Source organism: Aplidium turbinatum, chromosome 16 (assembly GCF_918807975.1).
Source record: "Aplidium turbinatum chromosome 16, kaAplTurb1.1, whole genome shotgun sequence".
Lineage (NCBI taxonomy): Eukaryota > Metazoa > Chordata > Ascidiacea > Aplousobranchia > Polyclinidae > Aplidium > Aplidium turbinatum.
This window is the reverse complement of record NC_137487.1, coordinates 11076776-11090916: the sequence shown is the minus strand read 5'-3', so window position 1 is coordinate 11090916 and position 14141 is coordinate 11076776. Positions and strand designations below refer to the sequence as shown.

Genomic DNA, 14141 nt, shown 5'->3' with positions numbered 1-14141 from the left:
TACCGAGCACCTCTCTTTAAAATCTCAGGAAAAATTTGCAAATTTATCTTTTGACTCTTGAATTTTCTGGAAAAATTTTCACACTTTTTGCCTAAGCCGAACGTTAGAGCGGAATATTCACCATTATGGCTTAGCAGTAACCGCGCTCCGGCCATTTGTCTCCACGTATATGTGCATGTTAGTGTTTTCAACGTTGATAAAATATCGCTCCAGCGTAAGTAACATTGAAACCGCCCTGGGACCAGCATTGACAAACATCGAGTTTTGTTTCCAGTAGGCTACAGGTGGTAGGCTTCGAGAACAAATAGCTTGTTTTTAGTTTTCGTTTTAATTAAGTCTTTCAATAAATATAACAAACGTATATTTCGCATTGCTTATTCTTTTAACCGTAAAGGGGGTCGCAGAAAATTTTAGAAGATTAAAAGGGGTCGCGAGCAAAAAAGTTTGGGAAGCCCTGCAATAGATTGATAGGTCTATGAATGTATTTGTATACTGTCTTAAATTATCAGGTGAGCAAAAGCGTATTTTAACAGCAATTTTTGATCAAAAGAAACAAAGCCACGACAACAAGAAGCAAAATAGACTCAACGTAGCTTACGCTTATCATTGCGGCCCTTAACAGCTATTCCGTAAAACTAAAATAATAATAATTAGCCACCCATGGTCTATTAAAAATTGCTTAAAGGTCCACACTTTGTCGACCACTGTATTAAATTCTAGTTAATAAATTCGAAAGAAATTGGTTTACACTGTGACTGTTGGTTTGGTTTCCACTGTGTTACTGCTTTTGGACAAATGAAGAGGAAGTGAAATGCTTCTCATTTAGCCACCTAGCTAATTCACTTTCGGTGGGAGAGCTTTGTTCTTGCATGTTGGATTTATTGGTTTAATACGCAAAGTAATCTTGAAATTTTGTATTTATTTTAGTTTTATTTGAAATCGTTACACATGGAGGTGTTTCATTTTTATTTTTCCTGAATAAAATTGTGTTGTCAGTCGTTAAGTAAATAGTTTTTACTACATTTAACGACAGTTTAGTGAAATAAAATGGAAGTCAATGGAAATGTCATTACGGTATCATCGGTATGTAGAAAGCAGAGATGTACGTATACGCCGCAAATTCTACGCCGCATACTTGTGGTGTAGACTTTTTGTTTGCGCTAACGCTTGCGGCCACATTTTTTTGGATAGTTTGCGCTTGAGGCTACGCCGTAAAGTTTTCACGGTTTTTTAGCGCATAGCGTCAACGCATACTTTTTAATGTCTTTTTTTCGCTACAACACGCCAATACCTCCCAGCGTTGCAGTTGAAAGAATGTTTTCAATAGGCAAAGACATATTGGAACCAAAACACAGGAAAATGACAGATGAATGCTTTCAGATGCTTGTGTTTCTTCGTGGAAATTCAAAATAAAACTTGTTTGTTTCGAGTGGTTTATACCGTGTGAATGTTTGGCACCTAGCAAACAAAATTAGTTCACGCTAGTGCATGCGCTGACGTTGACGCCGCCAACTTTTTTTACAAATTGCGTTGACGCATACGGCGTATGTTTTTTCGAACGTTTGCGTTTACGCTGACGGCGTCAATATTTTTTGTATGCGCGTACATCACTGGTAGAAAGCAATTTTAAACTGAAAACGAAATTCAATAGTCTGCGTTTATCGAGCTTAAGGTGTTGTCTCCAATGAAGTCGGATGGTTTTTTCGTTTTTTTCACCCGGTTTCTACGCGGACTTGTTTAGATCGTCCTCCTTCGTCAAACTAATTTTGTTGCTCTTCTCCTCAGTTTGCTTATTCCATGTTTCCTTTCTCGCTCCCTTGACCTTCCACTCGTCACTTTAGTGGTCTTCTCAAAACATCATCTTTCTCTCACTTCAGTTCATTTTGTATTTAGTTTGCTTGCATTCTGATGCAAAACAAACATATTCTAGCCCATTAATGTATTACGCAGGGTCAAAACAGGTTGTTAAAATCTACAGTGTGAAGTTAGTTAGCGAATCCTACCCTTTTGGCAAACATTCAAATGGGAATTGAAGACCGCGTCTTTCAAAGATAAAGCGCAATGTCAAGACTGATGTCATCGTACAGCCTCATTCTCAGTAGATTAAATATTGTGGGGACTAGCGATTATGAGGGTGCTATCAAAAGGCCTTTTGTAAACACTTTCTGTGATGTTTTATAATTAATATTAATACGTTGTTAACTGATTTCTTCCAGTGCCACTGCATGAAAAATACAGAAAATGCGTTTTAAACAAATCTGCATTTCAACACTGTCAGTTTGCCGAGTTAATGCAATATCTGAATAGTTTTACAAAACAACTGGCCTGTGTCTTCTACCAACTTCCAATAATGCAATCTATAACTCAACAATGCAATACAAACTGTAATGACTTAAAGGTAGACCCAATCTTAAAACTGCAAAATGTTATCTTTAACTTAGCCTATATCCTTTTTATTTTGTGGTTATTCATTTTGATTGAAATTATTATGCTTAGCCCTAATCGTCCCATAAAAGGTGGTAGCCTACTGGTTGATTGGTTTTGAATGTTTATCCTCGTAGGCTACTGACAAAGCTTTTGATAGGTTATTCCTGGCAGTTTCGCATACTTGTAGAAGCTTTGAACCACTTACGCAGGGCCGGTTACCGAGTTTGACAAAGTGATAAGTTTCAATGAAGTGCTGTTGCCGGGGAATTATTTCATCTACATAGGTGCCGGTGAATGAAGAGCAGTCCTGAAATGCATTGCTCAAGCGAACAACTGAGAGCGTACCAGCGCTGCTTGATCTTGAATCAGGCGTTAAACCACCGAACTAACGAAGCATTACTGAACAGAGCTGCGAATTTGGACAAGTTTTATTTGAGTTCAATTTTCAATTCCTGAAAGATTTGCAAGTAGGCTACAACTGTAAGGCTAATGATGTTTAAGTTTGAGATCGATGACTTTCCATTAATATGATGAAAAATGTAAAAATTTTGGATCAGACTTGGCAATTGGAAGTAGCCTAGTAGTTTTTACTCTTTTTTCAACTTCTCATTTGGTGTCTTAATTCTACCGCAACACTTTCGTGTGATGACAGACAATACAAGTAAAAGCACGATTAAAATGCCTAATCCTTGTTTTGTCTGCGCCCACAAAATAGTTTTTCTCAGGAAACTAAGACACTCAGGTTGATCTTTGCACTCAGCAATCTCTTCCAAAAAGTCACAATCCTTGCCGTCATTCTGAGGGCCGGTCACAACCTCTCGAATTCTTCTCCTCTGACCTTCACCACAGGTTACGTCACAGGTGCTCCAAGGAGACCAAATGGTAAGCTGGAAAAGAGCAACGTCAGAGATAAAGCAATGATTCAAGACGTTTGTTTGATTTGTATATGTAGAGGTGGATATCTGAAGCTTTGAAAGTAGCGCGCCTCAAGACACCACACGTTATGTCACAGGTGCTTCAAGGAGATCAAATATAATAAGCTGGAAAATAAATAACGCTTGAGATAAAACGTCGATTCAAGGTAATCATTTGATTTGTATATGAATAAAACTCATTTAGGATCGAAACGATTGGAATGCTTGGTCAATCAGAACAGTGACGTAGCAAAAACAGTAATTTTACTGAGGCAGAAGAAATCTTTACTTTAAAACAGAATTAATGCAGATAGGCTTACTTTCTATTTGCGACAGGAGGCTCAGCAGTTGTTAAGGAGGCTCAGCAGTTTGCTCAGCTGCTCAGCAGTTGTTAAGGTAAACTAATGAAACTGACCTCGTATTTGAAGTGTGATAAATATTGTCAGTATTGATTGACACACGTTTAAAATGCAAAAACATAACTCACTTATAAATTAGAATACGTTTTCATTACGAGAGTCCAAATTTGGAATCGAAAGTTGATTATATTGGATAGGAAATTAAACTTATAAATATGAGTCAGTTGATTGTTTCAAGCACTTTACCTCGTTTATTTTCCAAGTCTAGAAAACGTGTGCTTAATTTTAACCTATATTATTTGAAGAGGGGCAAGAATAATTTTTGAGGAACAATTGCTCCTCCAGGCTCCCAATAGCCATGTTCCTAAATCAGAGCAAAAACTACAGAAACAAATTGGAGAGGTAAAATTATTTTAGCAATTATTTCAAAAACTAAACTGTTTTTCTCATCAGTGCTGCAAATCAAATGATACGAATATGTGGTGCAGCTTAACATTAAACTTAATTGCGGCTGAAGTCATGTGAGCTGTAAAAAAAAGCAACTTATCTATTTAATTCTACTTATTCAAAAAATATGTCATTTTCATTTTGCATATCTATCTAAATGTCGAAGAATTCCGTAAAAATATAGATTGTCAGACCTTGTGGTGTGGTTTTGAATTTTTATCCTCGGGCTGACATAGCCTTAACGAGTTATTCCTGGTAGTTGTGCATACTTGTAGTTGTAGAGGCTTTTAACGCAGGATCAGATACCGAGATTGACAGAGTGAAGTTTTCTGATTGTTGAAGTGTTGTTGCTGGAGAATTATTCTATCCATTAGGTGCCGCTGAATGGAGAGCAGTCCAAAAAATGCGTTACTCAAGCGCACACCCCGAGAGTCGAACCAGCGCTGTGTGATCTTGAGTCGGGCGCTTAACCACTGAGCATAACCAGTACTACTGGTCATATCTAGAAACTAGAAGTTCGGATTTTCTTTTGCAGCCAAATGTTGTGGAAATCAGCGCAAGTGCTGCACTGATCATGATACCAGCATGTCAGATACAACTGATTAATCCGTTCTTGTGCATTTGGTACTCTGTTTACCTTACAATCCACAGGGCATGGATGTGTATTACATTTATTGGTCTCAACCAGATGCGGACAAGCTGATCCACCATTTGCTGGATGACGAGTAACCGATCTGGATCTTGATGAAGTTCCTGTGCCGCATGAAACTGTGCAGGAAGTCCATGCGGAAAATCCAGTTACCTTTACAGAAAAAAAAAAATTAAATACAATTTTTATTGAACAGTATCATTTCTGTAGTTTCGGGAGAGAGTTTGCTTTTTTGTACCAAAGACAGGCAAGACACAACAATACCACAAGGTTGAGCATTAACATTCGTTTAAAACGTTTGACTGTTAAACTATTTGTAAATATGTAAAATATACTGTAACTGTTGTAATGCTCAACCTTATTGTGGTATTGTTGTGTCTTGCGTATCATTTCTATCAAGTATCAAAGAAACAATTGTATCAAATACAAAAACTACAAAGAGCATTGTCTTCAAAACTCTTTAAAGTCGTAATATTTAACATTAGGCTATGTATGCTGCGAAACAAATCTCCTACTACTATGTTTTTATGCACCATTGCGACAACACAGCAATAAACTGCAATAACAGATGCCACACTGCAGGGAACTGGAAGCATAAAAGAGACATGTATTCAACTCGAAGCATAAAAGAGACATGTATTCAACTGGAAGCATAAAAGAGACATGTAGTCAGTTGCTCCAATTTTGGCATGCCATTTTAAGTATCTGGCAAAGACACAGCTGCCTGCTTTAAAGCAGCGTCGAACCGACGTTGTTTTTGAACTTTGCGGAAACATTCTTACTCTTGGGCGCAGAGTCGACAATGCAATAAAATAGGTTTACTTCGTTTCAGTCTCTCGCGCTGATTGTCTCTTCTGTTACCATACCCAGATGACGATATTTTTCACGACTATATGAGACTACTAAATGAGACTACTTATGACGCTACTAAAGAGCAGATAATCTTTGGTCTGAACTTCCCGAGTACTTTGATGCTTTTTACTCTATTTGGCGGTCGGATGATACTGGGGTGGTTGTTTATATGGTTTGCAGGTTATTACGCTGCGCCATAGCCGCAAAATGACGAAAACGTCGCTCTTCATTGGTGTCTGTTGCGTATGGATGAACAAATGTCACTTACATACGAAGGAGACTTATAAGATGAACCCAAGGACTAAGTTATAGACTACATTGATTTATCGTTGTTTTCGTGACAGTGTTTATAATGTTATACATTATGTAAAGCTACAGTTGTGACACTTAGTATTTTATTGCAAAAACAAAGCTGCAATCTTTATAGTAACCTTATTCCGGTGTGTGTGTGTGAACTGCCATTCACACAAGTTAGGTTTTTTTTTAAATACTTTCTAACGCGTAGCGCCTTAGTTTATGTTCACTCACTGCACAGTTAACAGCAGGTGATCTTCTTCGGCGTCGTTTTCCAAAAATGAGAGCTTCAGAACAATCCCAAAATAACCAAATCAATGCCACGTAGAAATATAATCGCATTATAGTAATAAAAGTTATATGGGACAAGTGCACCTAAAACAGTTTTTTGTGCTACAATAAACAATTATTTTAATATACTCCAGAATGTAGATTGATGTCCATCTAAATTCGAAACCATAATGTATTTATTTACTCCATGTTTTCAAACTTATGAGCGTGGATAGGCTACACCAGTGGTTCTTAACCTGGGCGCTACCGCCCCCTAGTGAGCGCTGTTAACTTTTAGAGGGGCGGAAATATTCAGGGGGCGTTATAGGGGGCGCTACATTCAGAAGGTGTAACGATATTTTCCTCACTGCAAATTTGCTTTAGTAGTTCTGCTGGGGGTACGAGAATCCACCGAGGATGAGGAGCTATATACAGTATAGAGATTGTGTTTAACAAGGGAAGTAGTGATTCTCTCTCAGAGCATTCTATGTTGGCCTATACAGCACAATGCACAACACCATCCGACAAGCGTGGACGTCGGATGGTGTTGTGCATGGCCTTTGTTGTTGATAATGGGCATTGTTTCCCTTTCCTTGTAGTAAGTAAATGGCATTTTGTGGTCAGCTTTTGGCAGGGACAGCGGGCAGGCAGTGCAAGCAAACCATAAGGACTGGTCATAATAATAGTCAGTCAATAATGGTTATTAGTGTAACTCTTACTAACTACTAAAAAATCAGCAGAGATGTGCCTTAAGACTTTTAAGTTAAGAGCCTTAAGGCACATCTGTGCTGATTTTTTAGTATTAAAACTAACATCGGCTTAAACTAGTTTTTTCTTACTAACTAATTACTACTGGCTGTAGGCTAGCCTTATAGTCTTGGAAGAAAATGTCATTAGTAGGCTACAGCCCTTATATTATGGTGGGCGCCAGACTATGGAAATCTCTGAAAAGGGGCGCTGGGGAAAAAAAGGTTAAGAACCACTGGGCTACACAGTTTAGTGAGTCTACGATTTTGTAGGTTGGTTGGCCTACATTGGTGTACTTTTTGACCTGAACCTTGCCAATATCACCAGTGTCAATGCACTAGACACAGTTTTATCAAATAAAAAACACATTTTGTTCTTAAAGCACATCTTCATTTTCAAACGTAAGTGAGTGAAAACGGTCAAATCCTGACTTGAAAAAAAAATTGTGGGCTGCTTTACCGAGATGACGCAGAGTTGGTAGTGAGTGAGAAAAAGGATGATTAGCAGGCTATGCCAGTAGGTATTTTATTCAATAATTATCAGCAGAGTATCATCATCTTGGATTGTTAGCCTTCGGGCACGTCTGCAATATCAAATTTTGCCCTCTACGGGTTGGGAGACCCCTGATTTGAAGTATTAATACGAGGAAAGAAAACTTAAAAAGTAGGTTATGAATATACGAAAACTTGGTGGCCCGCTAAACGTTTTTATAAACTACCGGTGCTGCTGATCGACGAAAAAATATTTTGTGAACCCTTGGGCTAGTCCACAACCAACCAAGAATGTTTTTCACTCGTCGTTACAGTTTTACTTTATACAACAATTAGTAACCTAGGATATAGTCTCTCTTCATCTAACCCTGCCTTCAGGTATATAATTCTTTGTAGTTCACCAAAATTAGCTAATTCTTGACAAAGTTTACTGCTCTGATTGTCCAGAATAAGTGTGTAAACTGCGATAAAAAAATCCTGACTGGCTTTAAAAAAATTATAGTCACTGCTCGGTTTTGCTTCACTGGGCAAGCTTTGTTACTAAGTCAGTTTGAAAGAAATTTTGTCAAGTGACACTACCGTAGATGCGAAAGAGCTTATGTTGAAAACCAAAATACGTGTCTATTCAACCTCAAACAAAAATTTGTTAACTCGATTTTAAAAATTAGTTGATGAAAAAATGATTCTAGACTAATCAGGCTATCGATTTTGACATGTTCTTTATAACAGCGACCTGACACAAAAATGTAATAAATTCGTACGTATGATTCATTTAATTATTCTGACGTCGTCATTGTTATACAGATTTCAAAGTGGTTGAAACTTGCTACACCATCTCTATCTCTTTCTGGCTACGCATTGCAAAGTGGTTCAGTTTAAACTTTAAGAAAAAAATCATCTTAATTTTTATAGTTTTGAAGGCTTTTTTCATTGTCACGAATCATGATCAGTAGCGTAGCCAGGAATTTTGAAAGGGGGGGTTTTGACGACCCAGCGGCAGGGGGTCTGGGGGGCCTCCCCCACAAAAATTTGAAAAATTACTTTGAATTTGGTGCATTCTGAGAGCATTTTTAACAAGAATGTGAGTATGAATATTCCTGTAAAATGGTGCTGTCTGGTGGCATAGCAAAAGGATAAGATCATGTTTTCTTCGGCATTTTTCGGAAATAAAGCTAAGTCTCTATGTTTTCTTGTTGCTAATTCCTGGCTGAGATGTTTGGTATTGGCAAAACTCGCTCTTTCAATGCAGTTTTGTTTAAAATTAGGCAATTTTTTTTAGACTGAAAGCATCATTCTCAATATCGTGACGTCACACGCGTGCCAAAGGAGGGGTTGTAACCCCCAACCCCCCCCCCCCCCCTCTTGGCTACGCCACTGATCATGATCATATGCAGACTTTGAAGTCTAATTGTACAAACGGTGATATCAGCAGCGAGCAGGCAGATGGCGTAGGACCATTCCAACAAAATTATCTATTTTTATAAAAACCATAGACTTACTGTTTTACAAAAGTCAAAAGTATATTCTGCTACTGATTTACTGAAATAGCAGTTTCACTTTGTTTGAATGACTGTTGGACTGTAGCCACATGACGAACCAAAACGAGTTGCAAGTCAACACATCAGCAAACACGGTATAAGTCAGGACGATTCGAATGAAGATTTCTGCTGTTAAACAGTAAAAAAAGTTTAGCTATCATCCAGGGCTGATGAAAAAGCGTTTATGGCTTTGACGTACAACAGTAGGCTAGATTGTAAAAGTATGATTATTATATAAGCCTATTATTACCATTTCGTGCTTAAAGTGACTAGGCCTACATAAGATCAAATAAACAAAGCTTTTGATTGATTGTGGAATCTTTATCCTCCGACTAAAGAAGCTTCTTTGAGGGCTGAACCCTGAATGTTTCACATACTTGTAAAGCCTTTAAACCACTGACGCAGGCCCGGTACCCAAGTTTGACAAACTGAAGTTTCCGTTAGTTGTTGAAGTGTTGTTGTCTGTGAATTTTTTCATCCACTCTTAATGGAGAGCTGTTCATAAAATGCACTGCTTAAGCGCAAGTTCCAGAGCCGAACCAGTGTTGCTTGATCTTTTAATTTCTTTGTGCACAAAGCTACACTGTTTGAATTCTTCAAATTGACACAGCTTGATATGCTTTGTGTTGTTCGCAAGTTAATGATATACTGTAAATGGTGGTATTGCGTAGGCCAAGATACCCCACATCAATACAAAACTTTATCCTGTGCTTTCGTATTAAGCCAACCGTTGTGAAATGCTTGAGTGAATAAAGGTAAGGCTACGAATGTTTTGAAATGCTACATCAGCAAGCTTTTTCCTAAATGTCTTGACGACATGAAGCCTACCAAACAACGAACATAATCATGCCTCATTTTTGTTCAAGTGTTTTTGTACTTAATCCCTTTTCAATAGAAACGAGAAGTATACGGATAACTTCCTGATTGTAACTTTCATTTTTCTAAGCTTAGATTGCAAAAGCGAAATCACTTCTTATCTTGCGTTACTGCAACATCGAACAAGCTGTGTAGGTTCATCTGACCACCACAGTGGAGGGCCTTTCCACCATATCAGAACAGTCAGACCACTTCCACGTCAGGCTACACTTTATCCCTAGCAAAAACTTCTACATAGGATACTTAACTTATTTCATTGCAAAAGACAAACGTTCACTTTATCTTGAACAGCATTGCAAAACATCCGTGGATTACTTAGTAGGGTCTCTCTGACCAGGGACTTTTGGGTAGGCTTACAAATGATTGTAGATGACCGCTTTTAAACGCACTTTAGCACAAAGGTATGGATTGATTTTTAAGACACTGTGACCGTCCGTTTGTAAATTCACATACTTCTACCGTCCCCAAGTAATAGCCTATGCTGAAATTGGTTAATTCTTCAAAATGTTACTGCAAAGACTCACAACTTCCAAAATTCTCTATTAAAAAATAGCCTATGATGATTTTGTAAATCAGTGGATCTCAACATCTTTTCATACCAGATGATTTTTAGCCTCCATCACAATGTTCCATCACAAAATTAAAAGTTCCGCATCGAGCTGAGACTAAAACTTGTTCTATGACTATGTTATTCAAGCACTTTAAGGTATCAGTCAGATCAAACTACAATGCACAAACAAGCACACAATGATTCGAATTTTTCATGTGAGTTTTGTTTCAACAAAAGTTACAGCATTTTAAACTTTTCTTTCGATTGCTTTTTACCGCAGCATTTTCGCGTTATGAAGGCTAATGCAAGTAAAATCACTGCAATAACACCCAATCCTTTTCGTGTTCGCGCAAACAAAATCATTTTTTGAAGGTGATTGGGACATTCGGGTTGGTTTTCGCACTTTGCAATTTCTTCCAGCGGCGGGCAACCCTTGCCGTCATGTTGAGGCTCAATTACAATCTGACGAAATCTTGTGTTATGGCCTTCTCCACATGTTACATCACAAGGGCTTCTCGAAGACCAGGGAGTTACCTGAATTAAAAAGCCTTGATTAACCTTGCAGCAAACAAAATCAAGGTATAGGCTATCACTAACAAAGCTACTTGCAAGCTGTATGGCAGCACGGTTAAAACAACTGCTAGATGCTCGCATGATTACTATTTATCTACAGCGCGTGCCAAAAAGACGCTTACAATGTGCTTGAAGTAGTATATAAAATGGCTTGCTTGTGTCTTGTAAGCTTTGCCATAGTACATTCACTCATTAAAACGTATTTTACCTCACAATCTATGGGACACGGTGGTGCACTGCATTCATTAGTCTCCGTTAGGTGAGGGCAATCGGTTCCTCCGTAAGCTGGCTGACGTGTAATCGATCTGGTTCGTGTGGTACTTCCTGTACCGCAAGAAACTGAACAAGGGGATTCAGCGGAAAAATCCGACACCTAAGAAAAAAATGGAAGATGTTTTTCAATAAATGTTATCATGTGTTTATCCTGTAGCAGATATTGGCCACGTACCCCCTCCCCAAATTTTGCCTGTGCCTCTCAAAAACTATGACAACAATGCAATATCCTATGTAGCCTAAGAAAACATTTTGAACGCTTAACTAGTTAATAATAATTATATTAACCAATTCCAATGTTACTAGAGTAGTTTAATTTCGCAGTTACGGAATGAAATATGTTATTAAGGAAAGGTGGGGACACCTCACGTGAGTTATCAAAATTTAACTAAAAGACTATAGCCTACAACAATATACAAAACTTTGTCAACGATGAAAAAGTTATTTCAAAATTATCTTCGACTTTAAAGAAATCTTGCAACTCAAACTTCTACAGAAATAAAATTTTAATTTCATGAAGTGTGCGTGTTAAACTAAAAGCTATGGCCTATTTGGATCACAATTGCACGAAAAGCAACCAAAACAAGGTAATTATTGATAAAGTTTCTAGGGAAGAACAAGCTTATTGCATCTTCGGACTGCAGCTTTTAAAATTGTCAATTTTCTTTCAGAAAATTTGCTTCTTTTAAACTTTAATGTGCCACAGTTTTTTCTTGGTCTGCTACTGTTTCTATCAACCAACATATGACGACAATGCAGCCTTATACCTCGCAATCGATCGGGCATGGTTGTGTGTTACATTCAGTTACTTCAGTTAAGTCTGGGCAGCTTCTTCCACCATGTGCTGGATTTTTTAATACTGTCCTGGACCGTGTTGTTGTTCCTGCACCACATGAAACTGTGCAAGGAGATGGCTCAGATAAATCGGAAACCTTAAAAGCATAACGGGATTTTTTAACTTATTGAATGCATACTTTTTTTTAAAGAAACAAGAAATGTTGAGTTAGGACATGTCAGTTATGTATAACCTATAGACTACAGTAGGCCTACACTTGAAATATCAAGCAAAACGTGTAAATCTTAAAATCAGATCATGGGTCAGATGTTAAGATCGATAGATAGGCTAACACTTTACACTAATCACTACAAAGTTGTTTTTGTTAACTTTCAGATAGCTAAAACATTGAGAAAAACATAAATGACTATTATTCCACAGTTTGAAAAACATTTGTCATTTAATTTCGCTCATTTATGTTCAAATATCAAAAACATGACGTAGCTCACCTCACAATCAATAGGGCATGGTTGTTCATTGCATTCATCCGTCTCTGATAAATGAGGGCAAGCCTTCCCACCATGAGCTGCTAGACGTACAATAGATCTGGTTCGTGTTTTAGTTCCTTTGCCACAAGAAACTGAGCAAGGAGACTGTGAGGAAAAGTCTGACACCTAAACAGTTACAAAATCAAGTGAAAATTTATGATTCAATCGTTCAAAGATCCATGCCCGATGCACATGACATAAAAGCTTTGCTAAAAGGTAATGCAATCATTTCACTCAATACAATATTTTTTTCTGACTATATTTTCACATCAAGTGGGGTCGCTGATGCAGATGGCAGGCATCCACGTCACATTGCATCTTCTTTTTTCACTCCTATCTTATAATATTTATTTGTTACTTATCTGTATAAGCAAATGCCTATAACCAGGTGATGCATCCAATCGGACATGTTTAGATGGGTGAAACCAATTTGGGAAGTAATATGTGAGGGTCGATCAAGGAAAACGAACAACGATTGATTTTAGGTTGAAAACATTATCGTTTGAAGGAAGCAAAATGAAATCAATGTAAGGTGACATTGCTACCACACGTATCTTAATCACTCCTGTTCGTTCTTGTTGGTGTAAGTGTTATTTAGGTAGGCTAGTTGCAAAAGGTGAGGAGCGGTTTATACCAAAATCCTCACTTTTGTGTAAATGTGGCGTATAGCCTAATACATTTAGAGTACTAGCATTAGGGTACTAGGCTACTATTAACGTACTGTGAGTATAATAAAACATCAAGTTTTGAAGTATACATTGTTGTTCATAGCTTTTAAAAAATTTCAATAAAGCTTTTTGATTTAAAATACAACAGTTAGTGTATTTTATAACCATCAACTTATAAGCAGAGCAACCTGACAATCCACAGGGCATGGATGTGTATTACATTTAGTAGTCTCAACTAGATGCGGACATGCTGATCCACCATTAGCTGGATGACGAGTAACCGATCTGGATCTTGATGAAGTTCCTGTGCCGCATGAAACTGTGCAGGACGTCCATGCGGAAAATCCAGTTACCTTTGCAGAGTATGCACAGAGAATGGTTTTCTTATTATAATATGTAGCTTACGTTTTAAGTGCAGGCTATTAAATTCAATAAGTAGCCACCACGGACACACATTTAGTTCAGCATGTTTGGCCTCGTTTTTAGAGGTATCTAAACACTTGAACCAAAACCGAAGAGTTTTAAGATAGCAGTGTTAGAAAAACATGTTAAAGCAATTTTTGTTTATAGCTAAAGTTCAGTTGTCTTTCGTTTAAATTTAAACTACTCTGACTTGTTCTAGTCAAATTTAAAAATTAGTCAAAAAAGTATAGTTAAGTATATACAACAAGTGATTGTAGTAAAGATAATTAACAACGACCGTCATGTTAGCGAATAATTGAAAAACGACTCACCTGGCATTCGATACGCGGTGACCTTCTTCTGCGCCGCTTTCCAAAAATTAGAGATTCGGAAAATCCAAAAAAGAAGCCAATTGATATCACATAAAACAGCAATCGCATTATAATAAAAGTGTACAAACTAAAGCATGACAACTGACAAAAGCAGGT

At 37.6% G+C, this 14141-nt stretch overlaps 2 protein-coding genes across 2 annotated transcripts; both read right to left on the bottom strand.

Annotated features, from left to right (window-relative positions):
* Positions 1–2852: 2852 nt before the first annotated feature.
* Positions 2853–6379, bottom strand: LOC145785995 (spondin-1-like). Its single transcript, XM_082597685.1, has 3 exons — positions 6177–6379; positions 4785–4949; positions 2853–3314 (listed from the first exon to the last, which is right to left on the bottom strand). The coding sequence occupies exons 1-3, from the start codon at positions 6282–6284 to the stop codon at positions 3015–3017; spliced, it is 573 nt and encodes a 190-aa protein (XP_082453811.1). The 5' UTR covers positions 6285–6379; the 3' UTR covers positions 2853–3014.
* Positions 6380–10176: 3797 nt separating this feature from the next.
* Positions 10177–14141, bottom strand: LOC145785764 (spondin-1-like). Its single transcript, XM_082597471.1, has 6 exons — positions 13986–14141; positions 13440–13604; positions 12545–12709; positions 12028–12192; positions 11196–11360; positions 10177–10948 (listed from the first exon to the last, which is right to left on the bottom strand). The coding sequence occupies exons 1-6, from the start codon at positions 14091–14093 to the stop codon at positions 10652–10654; spliced, it is 1065 nt and encodes a 354-aa protein (XP_082453597.1). The 5' UTR covers positions 14094–14141; the 3' UTR covers positions 10177–10651.

Coding starts and splice junctions, on each gene's coding strand:
- LOC145785995 (XM_082597685.1), bottom strand. CDS start 6,284: ATGCGATTATATTTCTACGTGGCATTGATTTGGTTATTTTGGGATTGT. Junction 4,950..6,176: donor CACCTGCTGTTAACTGTGCA/GTGAGTGAACAT, acceptor TTTTCTGTAAAG/GTAACTGGATTTTCCGCATG. Junction 3,315..4,784: donor CATGCCCTGTGGATTGTAAG/GTAAACAGAGTA, acceptor GCTCTTTTCCAG/CTTACCATTTGGTCTCCTTG.
- LOC145785764 (XM_082597471.1), bottom strand. CDS start 14,093: ATGCGATTGCTGTTTTATGTGATATCAATTGGCTTCTTTTTTGGATTT. Junction 12,193..12,544: donor CATGCCCTATTGATTGTGAG/GTGAGCTACGTC, acceptor TATGCTTTTAAG/GTTTCCGATTTATCTGAGCC. Junction 11,361..12,027: donor CATGCCCGATCGATTGCGAG/GTATAAGGCTGC, acceptor TTTTTTTCTTAG/GTGTCGGATTTTTCCGCTGA.